The sequence below is a fragment of the Myotis daubentonii genome, chromosome 1, assembly GCF_963259705.1.
Source record: "Myotis daubentonii chromosome 1, mMyoDau2.1, whole genome shotgun sequence".
NCBI classification, from domain to species: domain Eukaryota; kingdom Metazoa; phylum Chordata; class Mammalia; order Chiroptera; family Vespertilionidae; genus Myotis; species Myotis daubentonii.
In genome coordinates, this window is record NC_081840.1 from 115121309 (window position 1) to 115138751 (window position 17443).

The following is a 17443-nucleotide window of genomic DNA, read 5'->3' on the forward strand; positions in this document are numbered from 1 at the left end:
AAGCTGACACCAAGGTGGCCCAAATACTGGAATTAGACACTGCCTTTAAAGTAACTATGATAAAAATGCTTATGAACCTAGTCTATAAAAGCTGGACAATATGCAGGAAGAACTCAATAATTACAACAGAGACATGTAGCCATGAAAAAGAACTAAATGGCCTGGCTGGCGTGGTTCAGTGGTTGGGCGTCGACCTATGAACCAGGAGGTCATGGTTCAATTCCTGGTCAGGGCACATGCCCAGGTTGCAGGCTTGATTCACAGTGTGGGATGCGCAGGAGGAAGCCAATGTTTCTATCTCTCTCTCCCTCTCCCTCCTTCTCTGAAATCAATAAAAAAAAGAAAAAAGAAAAAAATAAGAACTAAATGGAAATACTGAAAGTGGAAAATAAGATGTCAGAAATAGTCTACGGCCATACCACCCTGAACGCGCCCGATCTCGTCTGATCTCGGAAGCTAAGCAGGGTCGGGCCTGGTTAGTACTTAGTACTTGGATGGGAGATGTCAGAAATAAAGAATTCTCTAGATAGAAATCCTATCTTGTCTATTATAAGTGGACATGGCAATGAAAAATATCAGTGAATTTGCAGACAGGTCAATAGGGTCAATAAAAGATAACCAAATTTTTTAAAAAGAAAGATCTCAAATTAATAATATCCCAAATTAAAGCAAAGAGAAAAAAAGAGCAGGGGCAAGGGGACAAGGAGCCCAAGCTCTTGGAACAATATCAAATGGTATAATATGCATGAAACAGGAGTCCCAGAAGGAAGAGAGACAAATAAATGTGTAGAAGAAATATTTAATAATTACTAAGTACTTTCTAAAATTGATGAGAGATATACAGCCACCAACTCCAAAAATTCAGCACAGTCCAAACAGGATAAATACAGAGGAAAGTACATGTAGGCACATTTTAATCAAATCAATAAAGAGCAAAAATAAAGAACAGATAAACAACAACAACAACAAAAAACAGAGAAAAAAAGACATATACATGGGAACAAAAACACAAATGAGAGTGAATTTCTCACTAGAAAAATGGAGGCCAAAAGATATGCTAAAAGGAAAAAAAATAACTTGTCAATCCAATGGGTGAAAAAAAACACAACAGGCAAAATTAGAAATTACCTTGAAATAAATGAATATAAAATAATGAAAATAAAACAAAACTAATGGGATACAGTGATGGCAGTGCTCAAAAGGAATTTTATAGGTATAAATACCTATGAATTTTTTAAAAAGAAAGATCTCAAATTAATAACATAATTGTACAAATTAAGAAACTAGAGAGAGCCCTAACCAATTTGGCTCAGTAAATAGAGCATCGGCCTGCAGACTGTAATGTCCCAGGTTCGATTCCGGTCAAGGGCATGTACCTTGGTTGCGGGCACATCCCCAGTGGGAGGTGTGCAGGAGGCAGCTGATCGATGTTTCTCTCTCATCGATGTTTCTGGCTCTCTATCCCTCTCCCTTCCTCTCTGTAAAAAATCAATAAAATAAATTTTTAAAAAAAGAAATGAGAGAGAAAGAGAGAGAGAGAGAGAGCGCAAAGCTAGATCCATAGATGACAGAAGGAAGGAAATAACAAAAATTAAAGGGGGAATAAACAAAATAGTTCATAGAAAAACTACAGAGAGAAAAACAAAACCAAAGTTGGTTCTTTGAAAAGATCAATAAAATTGAAAAATCTTTAGCTAAATTGAATAAGAAAAAAGGAGAAAAACATCAGAAAAGATATTACTGGTAACCTTACAGAAATAAAAAGGGAGGAGAAACCAAGATGGTGGCATAGGTAAACACCGGAATTTGCTGCCTCGACCAACCACTTCAAAAATACAACTAAAAGATGGAACAGACATCATCCAGAACCACAGGAAGGCTGGCTGAGTGGAAATTCTACAACTAGAAGGAAAGAGAAAAGCATACCGAGACTCAGAGGAGGTGCGGTGTGGAAGTAAAATAAAAAGGTGCGGAGGTGCCTGTGGAGTGGGCTGGCAGCTGAGGGCGCGCCTGTCGTTTTCAATCTGGAGGGAGTCTCAGGCTCTGAGCTCCAGTTCCAGGTGAGTCTCTAGGGACCCAGACTCATACGGGAGAAGCTGGACTGTCTGGCATTGGTCGGAACTCGAGGGCAGCTTTCTCTTGGAGGGGTTGGCAGGGATTTCCAAGATACTGAGAAGCAGAGACGCCATAACTTCTAGCCCCGCCCTGTTGATCCCGTGGGACCCACCCAGCCCAAGCCCTGCAGGGAGGCTTTTGCTGGATAGCCCCAGGCAAAGGCTAGATTAGCACCTCCCTAGAGATCCAGGAGCCAGGAAACCCAGAGGTCAGAGTGGGACCATCCAGTTTGCAGTGGAACCATAAAGGACACACTCAGGGGGAAGACTCAGTGAGCACCAAAGCCCCATTGAAGCAAGCTTGCCCCAGAGGGGTGTCTCCAGCACAGAAGTTTTCCCACTGCAGACACAGCTGATTCTCACAGCCAATTGGCCTGGAGGTCAATTCCTCTCAGTGATACCTACAACAATCAAGGCTTAACTACAACAAGACTGTGCACAAAGACCACAAGGGGGTGCACCAAAAGTGTCCTCCTCAGGTAATTGGGGAGGCTGAACCACTGGGCCCTAGAGGACACTTAGCACAGAAAACCACTTTATCAACACAGGGAAGCATAAAAAATGTGGAGACAAAGAAAAAGGACACAAATGACAGAAATGGCGGAAAGCAAACTACTGGATATAGAATTCAAAACCACACTTCTAAGGTTTTTCAAGAATTTTCTAGAAACTTAATGAGATCTACAAGAAATCTAATGAAACCCTCAAGGTTGTGATAAAGGACCAACTAGAAATTAAGCATACACTGACTGAAATAAAGAATATTATACAGACTCCCAACAGCAGACTAGAGGATTGCAAGAATCAAGTCAACGATTTGAAATACGAAGAAGCAAAAAACACCCAACCAGAAAAGCGAAATGAGGCCGTCGGGACCTCCACCACCTAAAGCTGCGGGACCGTCTTCCTCGCGGCCTGCTCCCAGCCGCGCGCGCCATGCCGTCAGAGAAGACCTTCAAGCAGTGCCGCACCTTCGAACAAAGAGTAGAAGATGTCCGGCTTATCCGACCAAAATCCTGGTGATAATAGAACGATACAAGGGTGAGAAGCAGCTTCCTGTCCTGGATAAAACCAAGTTTCTTGTACCTGATCATGTCAACATGAGTGAACTCATCAAGGTAATGAGAAGGCGCTTACAGCTCAACGCTAATCAAGCCTTCTTCCTGTTAGTGAATGGGCACAGCATGGTGAGTATGTCCACACCAATATAGGAAGTGTATGAAAGTGGGAAGGATGAAGATGGATTCCTGTATATGGTATACGCCTCTCAGGAGACATTTGGAATGAAATTGTCACTGTAAGACTAGAAAAATGCATCTGTTCTAGAATTTTTTAAATCCTTACCAACGGGGAAAAAAGGGATGTTACCAACTGAGATTGGATCTGTTCATCTAAATCACAGATCATCAAAACAGTAGTGTCTGGCCTAGGAGTTTTAGAAAGTTGTTTTTGTACTTTAAGCAGAAAAACTGAGCTCCAAGCCAGCACATTCAGCTTTGGAAAACTATATTATTTAACCTAGACTGTCTTGTTTCAAAGTTTAAAAATAAAATATTTTGCATTCTAACTTACCAATAAGATAGATCTTCAAGTTATTTTAATGTGTTTTCCCCAATAGGATCTTGCATTTTGAGCATTCAGAGATAGTAAGTCAGAACCTGCCAACTTCTTATTGAAGGGTTTCTATCCAACTAGAGAAATCTCAAGCATAGCCCCCAAACACATTTGCCATAATACAGGCTGAATGGAGGTGTATAAGAAAACGGTGAACTGCTGTTAAAGGTTCCTGATTCCTATCAAGTATACCCAAGGCAACGCTCTTGCAGTGTTAGGAAGTTCTTGTTTGTTCTCCAGACAGTAACATACATGATGACACCACTGCTCAGGGGGAACCTTGAATAATTTATTTTGGCCCAGAGGAAAAAAGTGACATTTCTTCTGTTTTGGATATTCTCTGATCACAGAGCTCAAACTAGTGCCTGCTTTGGTAAATAAACAAGCACTTGTATCAGTTTCATTCTTTAGGACAGTGGTAGAAACTACAGAATCCTGCAGATGATCCATGTTTTATGTTAAGTGTGTGACTAAAATATGTTGTTAAAAAGTTACCACATTTTTTAAAGAGTATTTCAGTCATCACTGTTAGGTCAAACCACCACTGAAATTCCCCCACTCTAAGCGCATGTCAGTTGTGAAGAAAGCAGTAAAAGGAGATATATTCTTTTCACAGATATTAATGTCAAAAAGTTAAACATTTCCCAAGTCCAACCATAATAACCAATACTTCCTACTACCTGCATGATTATTTACTATTTTCATGGAAATATCACAAAAAGATCACAGACCACTTTATATGTAGCAGGTCATGATTTGCCTTTGTGTATTTAGATGTGTATGGAATACTTATATCAGTTAGTGGAAATTATTTACTATAATGTTGGGATTAGGCAATATTACTGCGTATGGGCTCTCACCCCCCCCCCCCAACCTCCTATCACCTACCCCTACTGCTGCATGCATCTGTCTACATGGCTAACTTTTAATATGTATATTTTTACATTATGTACATTCTTAATCAGCCTGTCTTGTTTAGATTGTATGTCACTCTATCTGACATTCTTGTAACTACTGTGTGATCGATAAGATTCCTATAAAAAATTCTGCTTTTTAAAAAACAATACCATGCTGAGAGGGGTGACATATCCCACGTTAGTGGGTAGTCACTCTGTATTTATAGGATCTTTAAAACAAGTACATTTTTAAATGAACTAAGGTGCAAAAAGGCACAACTAAAAACTGAAAAAAGAAAAAAAAAAAGAAAAAAGAAAAGCGAAATGGAAAAAGAATCCGAAAATACAAAGATAGTGTAAGGAGCCTCTGGGACAGCTTCAAGCGTACCAACATCCAAATTATAGGGGTGCCAGAAGAAGAGAGAGAGCAAGATATTGAAAACGTATTTGAAGAAATAATGACAGAAAACTTCCCCTACCTGGTGAAAGTAATAGACTTACAAGTCCAGGAAGCGCAGAGAACCCCAAACAAAAAGAACCCAAAGAGGACCACACCAAGACACATCATAATTAAAATGCCAAGAGCAAAAGACAAAGAGAGAATCTTAAAGCAGCAAGAGAAAGAAACTCAGTTACCTACAAAGGAGTACCCATATGAATGTCAGCTGATTTCTCAGCAGAATCTATGCAGGCCAGAAGGGAGTGGCAAGAAATAGTCAAAGTGATGAATGCCAAGAACCTACAACCAAGATTACTTTATCCAGCAAAGCTATCATTCAGAATTGAAGGTCAGATAAAGAGCTTCACAGATAAGAAAAAGCTAAAGAAGTTCATCACCACCAAACCAGAATTATATGAAATGCTGAAAGGTATCGTTTAAGAAGAGGAAGAAGAAGAAAAAGGTAAAGATACAAATTATGAACAACAAATACACATCTATCAACAAGTGAATCTGAAAATCAAGTGAATAATCTGATGAACAGAATGAACTGGTGATTATAATAGAATCAGGGGCATAGAAAGGGAGTGGACTGGCTATTCTTGGGGGGGAAAGGAGTGAGGGGGATGCGGGAAGAGACTGGACAAAAATCGTGCACCTATGGATGAGGACAGTGGGTGAGGAGTGAGGGAGGAGGGTGGGGTGGCAACTGGGTGGAGGGGAGTTATGGGGGGGAAAAAGAGGAACAAATGTAATAATCTGAACAATAAAGATTTAATTAATGATAATAAAAAAGAGGACCTAAATAAATAAAATCAGAAATAAAAGAGAAGAAGCAACAACTGATATCAAAGACATGCAAAGGATTATTAAGAAAATGTTATGAAGAACTGAAGAACTATATGCCAACAAATTGGACAATCAGGGAGAAAGGATCAATTCCTAGAAACATATAATCTTCCAAAACTGAATCAGGAAGAATTAGAGAATCTGAATAGACAGAGTACAACTAGTGAAATAATAATTTTTAAGAAGCTCCCAACAAATAAAAGTCCTGGACCAGATGGCTTCACAAGTGGATTTTACCAAACATTCAAAGAACTAGCGTCCATCCTTCTCAAACTATTCCAACAATTCAAGAGGAGGAAAGACACCCACACTTATTTTCCAAGGCCAGCATTATTCTAATTCTAAAGTGAGATAAAGACACTATAAAGAAAAAAATATTATAGACCAACATCCCTGATGAACATAAATGCTAAAATCTTCAACAAAATATTAGCAAACCAGATCCAGCAATATATTAAACAGATCATACACCACTATTAAGTGGGTTTTATGCCGGGGATGCAAGGTTGGTTCAAAATCTGCAAATCAATAAATGTGATACATCACATAAAATGGAGTATAAAAACCACATGATTGAAGGGGTTGGAGGTAGGAGGTAAAGGAAGCCTAATATATGGTGATGGAAGAAGATATGACTTGGGTGGTGGGTACACAGTGTGATATACAGGTATTATATCATAGAAATCTACCTTTTTAATCAATGTCACTGTGCTGACATCTCAGCAGATCTCAGACTTCTAGCCTCCAGAACTGTGAGACAGTACATTTCTGTTTAAGCCACTGGGTTTGTGGTACTTTGTTACAGCAGCCTTAGCAAATTAAACATCTACAAAATTACAAATACATTACCTTTTGACCCAACCATATAATTCTGTAATTTTATTCAATAGATCTATCTGATATGTACACACACACACATACACAGATTCATTAAAGCATAGTTTGTAGAAAGGAGTTGAAACAATCAACAGGGTAAAGGTTAAATAAACAATGGTATTTATATTCACAGAGGAGAATCTATGCAGCTGCAAAAAGAAAAAAAACATCAAGAACCAACTTTCTAACTAGGGTTTCAGAAAGATGAAAGATCATCAGGTCTACACTGTTAACTAAAAAAAGTAGCAGGGTACAGAACAGTGTACACAGATATTTATGTAAGGAGAAGGGGAAAAAAGACCAATACATACATACATACATATTTGCTTCTATTTGCATAAAGTAACATTGATGGCAGTGGTTTCCTTGTTTCCAAACTTGTCTGCATCTTGCAAACACCTGAGGAGGTTCGAAAACTCATACTCCCAGGGACTGCAATCTAATTTGTCTAGGGCAGTGGTTCTCAACCTTCCTAAAACCTTGACCCTTTAATACAGTTCCTCATGTTGTGATGACCCCCAACCATAAAATTATTTTTGTTGCTACTTCATAACTATAATTTTGCTACTGAATCGTAATGTAAATATCTGATATGCAGGATGTATTTTCATTGTTACAAATTGAACATAATTAAAGCATAGTGATTAATCACAAAAACAATATGTAATTATATATGTGTTTTCCGATGGTCTTAGGCGACCCCTGTGAAAGGGTCATTCGACCCCCAAAGGGGTTGCAACCCACAGGTTGAGAACCGCTGGTCTAGGGTATCACCTGGGCTTTGGAATTTTTAAGACTCCAGGTGATTACAATGGCAGACAATTTTGGGAACCACTGTCATAACAATACAAAAGATATTAATATAAGTAGCTATTTGTGCATGGGGGATCAGGAGTGGGAGTCAAAGCTTTCACTGTAATATTTTTAATATGGTTTTGAACCACGTGAACTATTCAGAATTTTAATTAAATGTTTCTTTTTAGAAAACAAATTGTTGCTCCCACATGTTTATTTTTATATCTTAGCTCTTCCAGGGTTTAAAACGGCTGTTACCATTAACATTAAAAAAAACTTTGTAATTATATGATGAAAAAAATTCAGACTCCCAAGTTTTCCCTATTTTGGCCACAAGTTATCCGATCATCCTTACATAAATGTAGTTAATGAGGTGATTTGTGCATTACCTGTCTTTATATACCCAGCAAGAAAGTTTATCACGTGGTGTGGGTGGTTTTCCTTCAAAGTTGGTGATTTTTTCCCAAACATAGGTTCCATCTCTGGTTCTCAAATTAACAAAATAAAGCTTTTAAAAGAGGAGAATACCATTAATAGATAGGGCATTTGAAAACTGAATCCATATCTGAGGATTATATGATCTAAAATTAATAATATTACTTTTTCTTTTTAAAAGATAAAAATTTTACCTGTGGAGTTAATGAAAATGAGACTGTTTTAGAAGCAAAAATGATATATAAAACATACTGAACTAGATCTTTTCCCGGCATTCTCTTGCCATATAGATATTAAGTATATAGTTAATTCTGTAGCAGAAAGATATGGAAGAAAAGCACAACCACTACATTTTCACTCTAAAACCTTATAATCATAAACACAATATTTTCTATATATATCTTCTTTTTTAAATATATGTAAACTTGATCCTGGCTGGTGTGGCTCAATGGTTGAGTGTCGACCTATGAACCAGGAAGTCACAGTTAAATTCCCTGTCAGGGCACATTGCCTGAGCTGTGGGCTTGATCCCCAGTAGGGGGATTACCTGAGGCAGCCAATCAATGATTCTCTCTCATCACTGATGTTTCTATGTCTCCCTCTCCCTTCCTCTCTCTGAAATCAATAAAAAAACAAACTTAAAATATTTGTAAACTTATGAGGTAAAATGGTACACTAAATATTACACATTTTGCTGCACGCCTGAATTGAAAGAAAATATTACTCGATTGCTGTATCCTTTGTCATCATATCCTCCAAAAACGTAGAGCTTTCCATTAATGCAAGCACCACAACTTCCTGACATGGAGGTAGGGAGTTCTCCTTCCATGAGGTGCATTGTCCTGCAGCAAGAATAATATGAAATTTCAAAACTTTCCAGAAAAGCAAATTAAAATTCCCTTTGAACTCCAGGAGTCTTTTTAAAATGAAAATTGTCACTGACAATTACAATTAAAATAGAATGGTAGCCAATACTGTAAAGACTCTAAGAAGAGCCACTGTAAATCTTTTTCAGCTTCACATATGTCACCAGAATTGGGAATTAATTAGCAGAAGAAAGTCTTCAGAGACAGTCTTAGAATTGTGAGGAGTGGAAAGGACAAATAGTGGAGAAAGGAAGGGAGCAGAGGAAAGAAATAGCCAGAGAGAATAAAGCATTGAAAGAAAAAAAAAGGGAGAAATAAGTGGTGCAGTATGTTCTAAGTATGGTCTTAAATTCCCCTAAGTCTATGAAAACATTCATAATATATATGGTGAGTGCATGATACCGTATGCAGATAATGTTTTATTGAGTTGTACATGTGAAATCTGATTTCATTAACCAATGTCACACCCCAATAAATTAAATTTTAAAAAGACTGGACATTCTGCAATTTAAAATTACTTACCACAACCCACTATCAATATCATAGGTCCAAATTTCATCATTAGGCACATATACTTCATTGTCTTCAATAGACTAAAAACATAGAATACATGAATTATGCTTTTTAAATACATAGTAACAATTCAATAGTTCCTCGGGATGGGAAAACTGCAATTAAAATATTGTGAAACACAAAATCATAAACAGACTCAAACATTTTTAATATAAATTAAGTTAGATCAAAAGAGAAAAGGAAATACATTTTCTAAGAGAAAATTGGCAAACAAAGGTTTAAAATACAAAGTACATGAATTTCAAGAAAAAGACCAAGGACAATTAAACCTTAAAAAGGGATTTCAAGAAAGGGAAAACAGCAAAATAATAATATTCAGAGTAGAACTTCCAGGAAGAAAATAAATATCAAACAGAGCAATACGTTGTGTGTGAAGGGAAGGAATTAAGGGAGGACATTTTTATAAGGTGCAATTAAGAGCACTGTAAAGAAAAAGAAGGAAATCTGACCATTTTCGACAGCAGGGATGAACCTAGAGGGTACTGTGCTAAGTTAAATAAGTCAGACAGAGAAGGACAAATACCATATGATTCACTTATATGTAGAATCTAAAGAACAAAATAAATGAACAAACAAAATTGAAAAAGACTCATAGATACAATGAAGAGACTAATGGTTTCAAGGGGGTTGTTGGGAGATTGGGTGAAAACATTGAAGGGATTAAGAAGTACAAATTGGCAGTTACAAAACAGTCATGGGGATGGAAAGTACCACAGAGAGTACAGTCAGGAATACTGTAATAACTGTGTACCGTGCCTGGTGGGCACTGGAAATAACGGACGCGGGACCCTTTGAAAGAATATGACTATCTAATCACCGTGCTGTACACCTGAAACTAATACAAAATAATACTGAATATAACCGTAATTGAAAAATAAACTTTTAAAAAGGTAACTATATTAGATACCTCGATTCACTGAACTTATTTTTGAGTGCCTACTATGTGCGAAGCATAGTGCTAGGTGTCTATTAAATATAGAATCTATGGCTCAATATAAATTTAACTAGTCCAAATGATAACTCTGAATAATCTCTAAAGAAGCTGTTAATATAAACAGAAGAGTGCATTCTGACATTTGTGATGAAAAGAGAAATAAAAATAGAGTAACAATCATTTCTATTAAGTAAAAAACTTAGGGGTTGAAACAAAGTCTTACATAAATCTGTCATTTCTTAGAATAATACAAAAATAACCAAATATAAGATAGCAGTTTAAGAATTTCTAATACTGCATGATGCATAAATTATTAGCATGCTAAGTAGATTTAGGTAAATTCTCATTGCTATGTTAGATTTTAAAAATAGTATCTTACCTACCAGCTATCTCCTCTCTCTCTCTCTCTCTCTCTCACACACACACACACACACACACACACACACACACACACACAGCAGAAAATCATTTTATTAATTCCAAGGCAACTTCCACTTATGTCTGAATGAGGAAGTCATATTTAATGGCTAAGTAAACAAATAATTTGAAAAAGGGTAGTTGTATGATTGTAAAGTTTAATAGTGTCAGGCTCCAGGTATCTTTGTGTGTATACCTATATAACCAAAATATTACAAAAATGGATTCTGTCATGACTCTGTTTAAGTCACTTCAATACTTCCCTAGTGCTCTCAGGATAGACTAAAAATCTTGAGTCTGTTCTATTTGGTACCTGCTGTCCCTCCAGTTCATCTTGTCTTTCACTCATTATGCTCTAGTCTTCTGTCAATTCCTGAACCTCTGCAAATTCCTGCTGCAATAGGGCTTCAATTATGCTCTTCTCTCTTCTTGGAATGCTTCCAGGAGTTTTTCTGGCTAACTAACTCATTCTTTGGAAACAGCTTAAATGTCACTTCTCTATTATCCCAGAATAAGGTTGAAGGATTAAGTGACCTATTAAATGCTCTCATACAGTCCTGGACTTGCCCTTCAAAGTCCTTTATTTAGATCATAGCCACCCCCCACCACCACCACCATTAACCTATAAGTTTCATGAGTGCATGGACCATGTTTACGTTGTTATAATTTAGTGTCTAGAGAAGTGGTTCTCAACCTTTCTAATGCCGTGACCCTTTAATACAGTTCCTCATGTTGTGGTGACCCCTAACCATAAAATTATTTTCGTTGCTACTTCATAACTATAATTTTGCTACTGTTATGAATCATAATGTAAATATCTAATATGCAGGATGTATTTTCATTGTTACAAATTGAACATAATTAAAGCACAGTCATTAATCACAAAAACAATATGTAATTATAATGTGTTTTCCGATGGTCTTAGGCGACCCCTGTGAAAGGATCGTTCGATCCCCCAAAGGGGTTGCAACCCACAGGTTGACAACCGCTGGTCTAGAGCCTAGCACAGTGCCCGACACATAAAAAGCAAATGGAATATTTGTTGATTAAGTGAATGGGTAAGGTGAATAATACCTATTAAACTGATTGCACAGTCACCTCAGCCTGATTAAAAAGAAAAGTCCCTTTTTTTTAAAGGGGGTGGTACAAAAGCACAAATGAAGTTTAGAATTGAAAAATTTGGACCTAGTTCCTTCTCACTTTTTCAGAAATTTCGCTACAAAATTCTCTCTTCTTGTGGAGAAAAGGGATTCCTTGTGCACTGTTGGTGGGAATGCAGACTGGTGCAGCCACTGTGGAAAATAGTGTGGAGTGTCCTCAAAATATTAAAAATGGAACTGCCTTTTGACCCGGGGATCATACTTCTGGGAATATATCCTAAGAATCCCAAAATACCAATCAGAAAGAATATATGCACCCCTATGTTCATAGCAGCATTATTTACAACAGCCAAGATTTGGAAACAGCCCAAGTGCTCACCTATGGAGGAGTTGGGGGAAACGCTGTGATACATCTACACAATGGGATACTATGTGGTTGTAAAAAAGAATGAACTCTTACCTTGTGCCACAGCATGGATGGACTTGGCATTATTATGCTAAGCAAAATAAGCCAGACAGAGAAAGACAAATATCATATGACCTCACTTATATGTGGAATCCAATGAACAAAATAAACTGAAAAAATAGAACTAGAGGCATGGATACATGGAACAGACTGACAGAGGTCAGAGGGGAGGGGAGGGGGAGGATGGATGAAAGAATTAGCCAAAGAGCAAAACCCATGGACACAAACGGCCCCAGTGAGGTCGGGACGGCCCCGGTGAGATTGAAATGGCCCCAGTGAGGTCGGGACGGCCCTGGTGAGGTTGAACCGGCCCCAGTGAGGTCGAGACGGCCCCAGTGAGGCTGAATCAACCCCGGTGAGGTCGGCATAGCCCCGGTGAGGTTGAGATGGCCCCGGTGAGGTTGAAACAGCCCCGGTGAGGCTGAGACGGCCCCAGTGAGGTTGGGACTGCTCCAGTGAGGTTGGGACAGATAATGGGGACCAGTATAGACTGATGAACAGGGGTAGATGCAGAGGCAGAGCAACATTGAACAGACTGTCAAACTACAGTGGAAAGCCTGGGGAGGGTTTGGGGGGGGGGATTAAGAGATCAACTGAAGGACTTATATGCATGCATATAAGATTAACCAATGGACACAAGACACCGGGGGGGGGGGAGAGGGGGAGGCAGTAGGGGCCGGGGGAATGTCAAGGGGGGGGGGGAGGAGACATATGTAATACTCTTTGTAATACTTTAAGAAATAAAAATTATAAAAAAAAAAACAAAAAACATGGACACAGACAGCAGTGTGGTAATGGTCTGAGGGAGGGGGTGCAGGGACTGGGTGGAGGTGGGCAAAGAAGGGGCAATGGGGGATATCTGCAATAGTGTAAAAAACAAAACAAAATTATGTTCTTTTCTATATCATCAAGTTTTCCTTCTCTACTAGATCATTATAAACATGCCTTGATATCATTTTCTATATATTAAAAACAAACGAACACCAAATCTCATAACTCTTTCTTCTATTTCTCTGCACCCTTCAAAGAAAAGCTTCCACGGTTAACTATGGTGGATGTTTCCATAGTTTCACCTCGCATTTTCTCATCACTTCAGATTAATCTGGCTGCGGAGCCCATCACTCCCCTAAAATTGCTCTTGTCAAGGTTTCACTAAAATAGAGACTTTACTTAACTGATTTATCTAGAAATATAGCCCAGAGAGATGGAGTATATGGAAAAGAAGTTAAGAGACATGGAGAAAAATTAAGTCTAATCAGAATTACATTAGGAAGTAACAGAATGAGGAAGAGGCAATATTTGAAGAGACAAGGCTGAGAGTTTAGCAAAATTGTTGAAAGTCATCAATCCTTGAAATACACCAAGTCCTACAAATCCATAACTAGACACATCAGAGTAAAACTACAGATCATCAAAGAAAAAAAATTATTTAAAACTACCAGCGATAAGCCCTGGCTGCTGTGGCTCAGTTGGTTGGAGCGTTGTTCAGTACACCAGAAGGTGTCAGGTTCCATTCCTGCTCTGGGCACATGCTCAGGTTGCTGGTTCAATTCCCAGTCAAGGCACATATAGGAGACAACCAATCGATATTTCTTTCTTTTCTTTCTTTTCTTTTCTTTCTTTCTCTTCCTTCCTTCCTTCCTTTCTTCCTTCCTTCCTTCCTTCCTTCCTTCCTTCCTTCCTTCCTTCCTTCCTTCCTTCCTTTCTTTTTCTTTTCCTTCCTTCCTTCCTTCCTTCCTTCCTTCCTTCCTTCCTTCCTTCCTTCCTTCCTTCCTTCCTTTCTCTCTCTCTCTCTCTCTCTCTCTCTCTCTCTCTCTCTCTCTCTCTCTCCCTCCCTGCTCCTCCAACCCCAAACAATGAAAAACTTATACTCAGGTGAGGATTTATTTTAAAAAAAAATTGCCCTAGCCAATTTGGCTCAGTGTATAGAGCGTCAGCCTGCAGACTGAAGGCTCCCAGGTTATATTCCAATCAAGAGCACATACCTTGGTTGCAGGTTCTCTGGCCCTGGGTGTGCGCAGGAGGCAACCAATTGATGTGTCTCTCTCACATTGATGTTTCTCTCTGTCTCTCCCTCTCCCTTCCATTCTCAAAAAAAAAAAAAAAAAAAAAAAAAAAAAAGTCCATGGAAAAATATCCTTGGGTGAGCATTAACAAAAACAAACAAACTACAAAAGAATGATTGTTGTAGCTTGCCTTTTAATACTAAAAAAATAGAAACATTCAAATACTCATCAATAGTGGAATGAATAAATAAACTGCAGTAAATTCACATAATAGAGTATTTTACAGGACACACATCAAATGAATGAATTCAGTGATGATTTTCAAAATATTTAATAACTGGCCAACTGGAATGACACCAAATAGAGACAGGTTCAGCCATGCAATTACACACCAGCTAAATACAAGCAATTTGTGAATCCAAAAAAACATATCGTAGAAAAAGAGTTGTCATGAAGTAAAACACATGCTATGATTCCAAAACCAAAAAAAATATTGTTTAGAAATAGATGCAGCCCTGGTCAGTTTGGCTCAGTGGATAGTGTCAGAATGTGAACTGGAGGGTCCCAGGTTCGAATACGGTCCAGGGCACATGCCGGGTTACAGTCTCAATCCCAAGTGGGGGGCGGCCGATCAATGATTTTCTCTCATCATTGATGTATCTGTCTCTCTCTCCCTCTCCATTTCTCTCTGAAATCAATAAAAATATATATTTTTAAAAGAAATACATGCATATGTGCTAAAACTATAAAGAAAAGAGTAATTAACAATAAATCTAAGATAGTGCTACTCTCTTGGGGTGGGAGGAGCACTGTAATAAGTAAAGGATTAACAGGAATCTTCTAAGGTACTGGTTCTAGTCCATTTCTTAATCTGGAAGTTGAACATGTTTACCTTTAAATGGTACTCATTTTACACATTCTTTTGTACATACATTTCAAATTTTAAAATTAAGAAGAAAGTAAGATCTTAAGAAATGAATATTAAGGAGCTCACAGAATCAGGGAGGTTAGAAAACCAGCCTCTGATCTATGTAAGGAGGAGCAAGGTCTGAAACCATGCCAAAACACAGGTCTGGTGACCATCACACTGAAGCTTGCAGCACCACCTTTTATGCCTGGGGCCTTGACCATCCTACAAACTCTACTGCTGGGTAAGAATCCTCTTCAGGTCCTGATTTTTATATCTTTACTCCTAAGTCCAAATCTAGCACAGATTCATCTAACAGAGTCCAAGCCACCTGTCCACAACCTAGCTGCAAGTGAGGTTGGGAAAGTGAATATCTGGCACTTAGGTTCTTTTAACTGGGCATCTACTATACCCAATTCTAGACTCTAGGGATACAACAGGGAACAAATGCTACCTTTTAAAAATACAAACTATCTGTATGCTTAGCTGCTCATGTAATTTCTTTTCCATCCCCTCATGCTCTCTCAACTTGCATCAGGACCACTGATTTAATTATTACAGTATTATGATACATTTTAATAACTGCCACTGTAAGTCTCCCACTTTTATTCTTTTCAAATATTTCCTGAAATGATCCTTCTTGCCTTTAAGTATATATTCAAAACAGAAATATGTATTTAAGCACATTTATGCAGATGTCTTCTGTAAGGAAAAGTTTATAGCAAAATGTATTAACATCAGTTGTACTGTGGAAATAATACCGTTCATATGATTAAGACTTAAGAGGAAAGCACTTATCATCTGCAATCACGCTAAAACACTGCTTTTCTTCCAAAATTTTGGAAAACTACTCACAATTTTTAAATGTCCCTAGAAGCACCACTAAAGTTTGTATGAATTTCAGTAATCTGGAAAGGATATGGAAGAACTAGGAAAAAAGAACTGACACCAATTAAAACTTACCACTTACTTTTTTTGGCATTGCCACTCTTACCTTTAGAGGTAGGGGTGTTCTCAGATACAATGTCCTTTAGAATATGTTTGACAACAGCATAATAAGTAACTTAGCCATTCAAAAGTCTTAGGATATAAAGAAATCTGAAACCAATCAGAAAGAATGTATGCACTCCTATGTTCATAGCAGCACAATTTACAATAGCTAAGATCTGAAAACAGCCTGAGTGCCCATCCTATATAATAATCCTATATAATAAAAGGATAATATGCAAATTGACCAAACGGCAGAACAACTGGTTGTTATGATGCACATTGACTACCTGTGGGCAGACGCTCAACACAGGAGCTGCCCCCTGGTGGTCAGTGTGCTCCCATAGGGGGAGCGCTGCTCAGCCAGAAGCCCTGAGCCACGGCTGGCAAGAACAGCGGCGATGTGGCAGCGCTAAGGATGTCCAACTGCCAGTCGGATATTCCCCAAGAGGGCACAGGCCGGTCTGTGAGATGACACCCCCTCTCCAGTGCACAAAATTCGTGCACCAGGCCTCTAGTCAGTAGATAAGTGAATAAAAAAGCTGTGGTACATTTATACCGTGGAATACTATGCAGCAGTAAAAAAGAAGAATCTCTTACCCTTTGAGACAGCATGGAGGCACCTGGACAGTATCATGCTAAGTGAAATAAGTCAGTCAGAGAAAGACAAGTATCCCATGATCTCACCCTTATGTGGAATCTAAGTAACAAAATAAACTGATGAAGGGAGTGGATCCAGAGACATGGAAGCATGGAACACAGTGTGGAATCTTGGAGGGAAAGTGGGGAGAGTGGGTGGGTGGGAGTTAATCAACCAAGGACCTTGTATGCATATATGCATGGCCCATGGACACAGACAATGGGGTGGTGAGGGCCTGGGGTGGGGAGCTGGGGCGGGCTGGAGGGGACCAATGGGGGGGAAAAGGTGACATGTGTAATACTTTCAATAATAAAGAATTACTTTTTTAAAGTTTTAGGATATATGTTTGTCAATTTAAACAAATAGGGAAAATTGTGATTGGAACATAACAATCTGGAATCATCTGATCATTACTCTTAACTATTGACTACTGGTTTGGATTACCTTCAGATTCCAGAGCCTTTCAGCTATCTTCTGTTCAAAAAGATCTGAATAAGACAATTGTTGGAAGAATACTTTTTCTCATGTT

The 17443-nt window shown here is 38.4% G+C and overlaps 1 protein-coding gene and 1 pseudogene across 6 annotated transcripts in view; one reads left to right on the forward strand and one right to left on the reverse strand.

Annotated features, from left to right (window-relative positions):
- The window catches only part of KLHDC1 (kelch domain containing 1), a 59189-nt gene that overhangs the window by 39177 nt on the left and 2569 nt on the right, over positions 1 to 17443 (reverse strand). For 2 of the 6 annotated variants that reach the window (XM_059658923.1, XM_059658932.1), the window contains 5 exons: positions 17359 to 17402; positions 16875 to 16912; positions 9407 to 9477; positions 8743 to 8860; positions 7973 to 8091 (listed from right to left, as the gene is read on the reverse strand). In XM_059658923.1, coding sequence (XP_059514906.1) covers positions 7973 to 8091; positions 8743 to 8860; positions 9407 to 9477; positions 16875 to 16889 — 323 coding nt within the window. In that variant the 5' untranslated portion in view covers positions 16890 to 16912; positions 17359 to 17402. Of the gene's footprint in view, positions 1 to 7972; positions 8092 to 8742; positions 8861 to 9406; positions 9478 to 16874; positions 17403 to 17443 lie in introns of all 6 variants that reach the window. The other 4 variants (XM_059658947.1, XM_059658912.1, XM_059658938.1 and 1 more) reach the window with 4 other exon arrangements.
- On the forward strand, positions 3028 to 3685 carry LOC132212848 (microtubule-associated proteins 1A/1B light chain 3B-like; annotated as a pseudogene).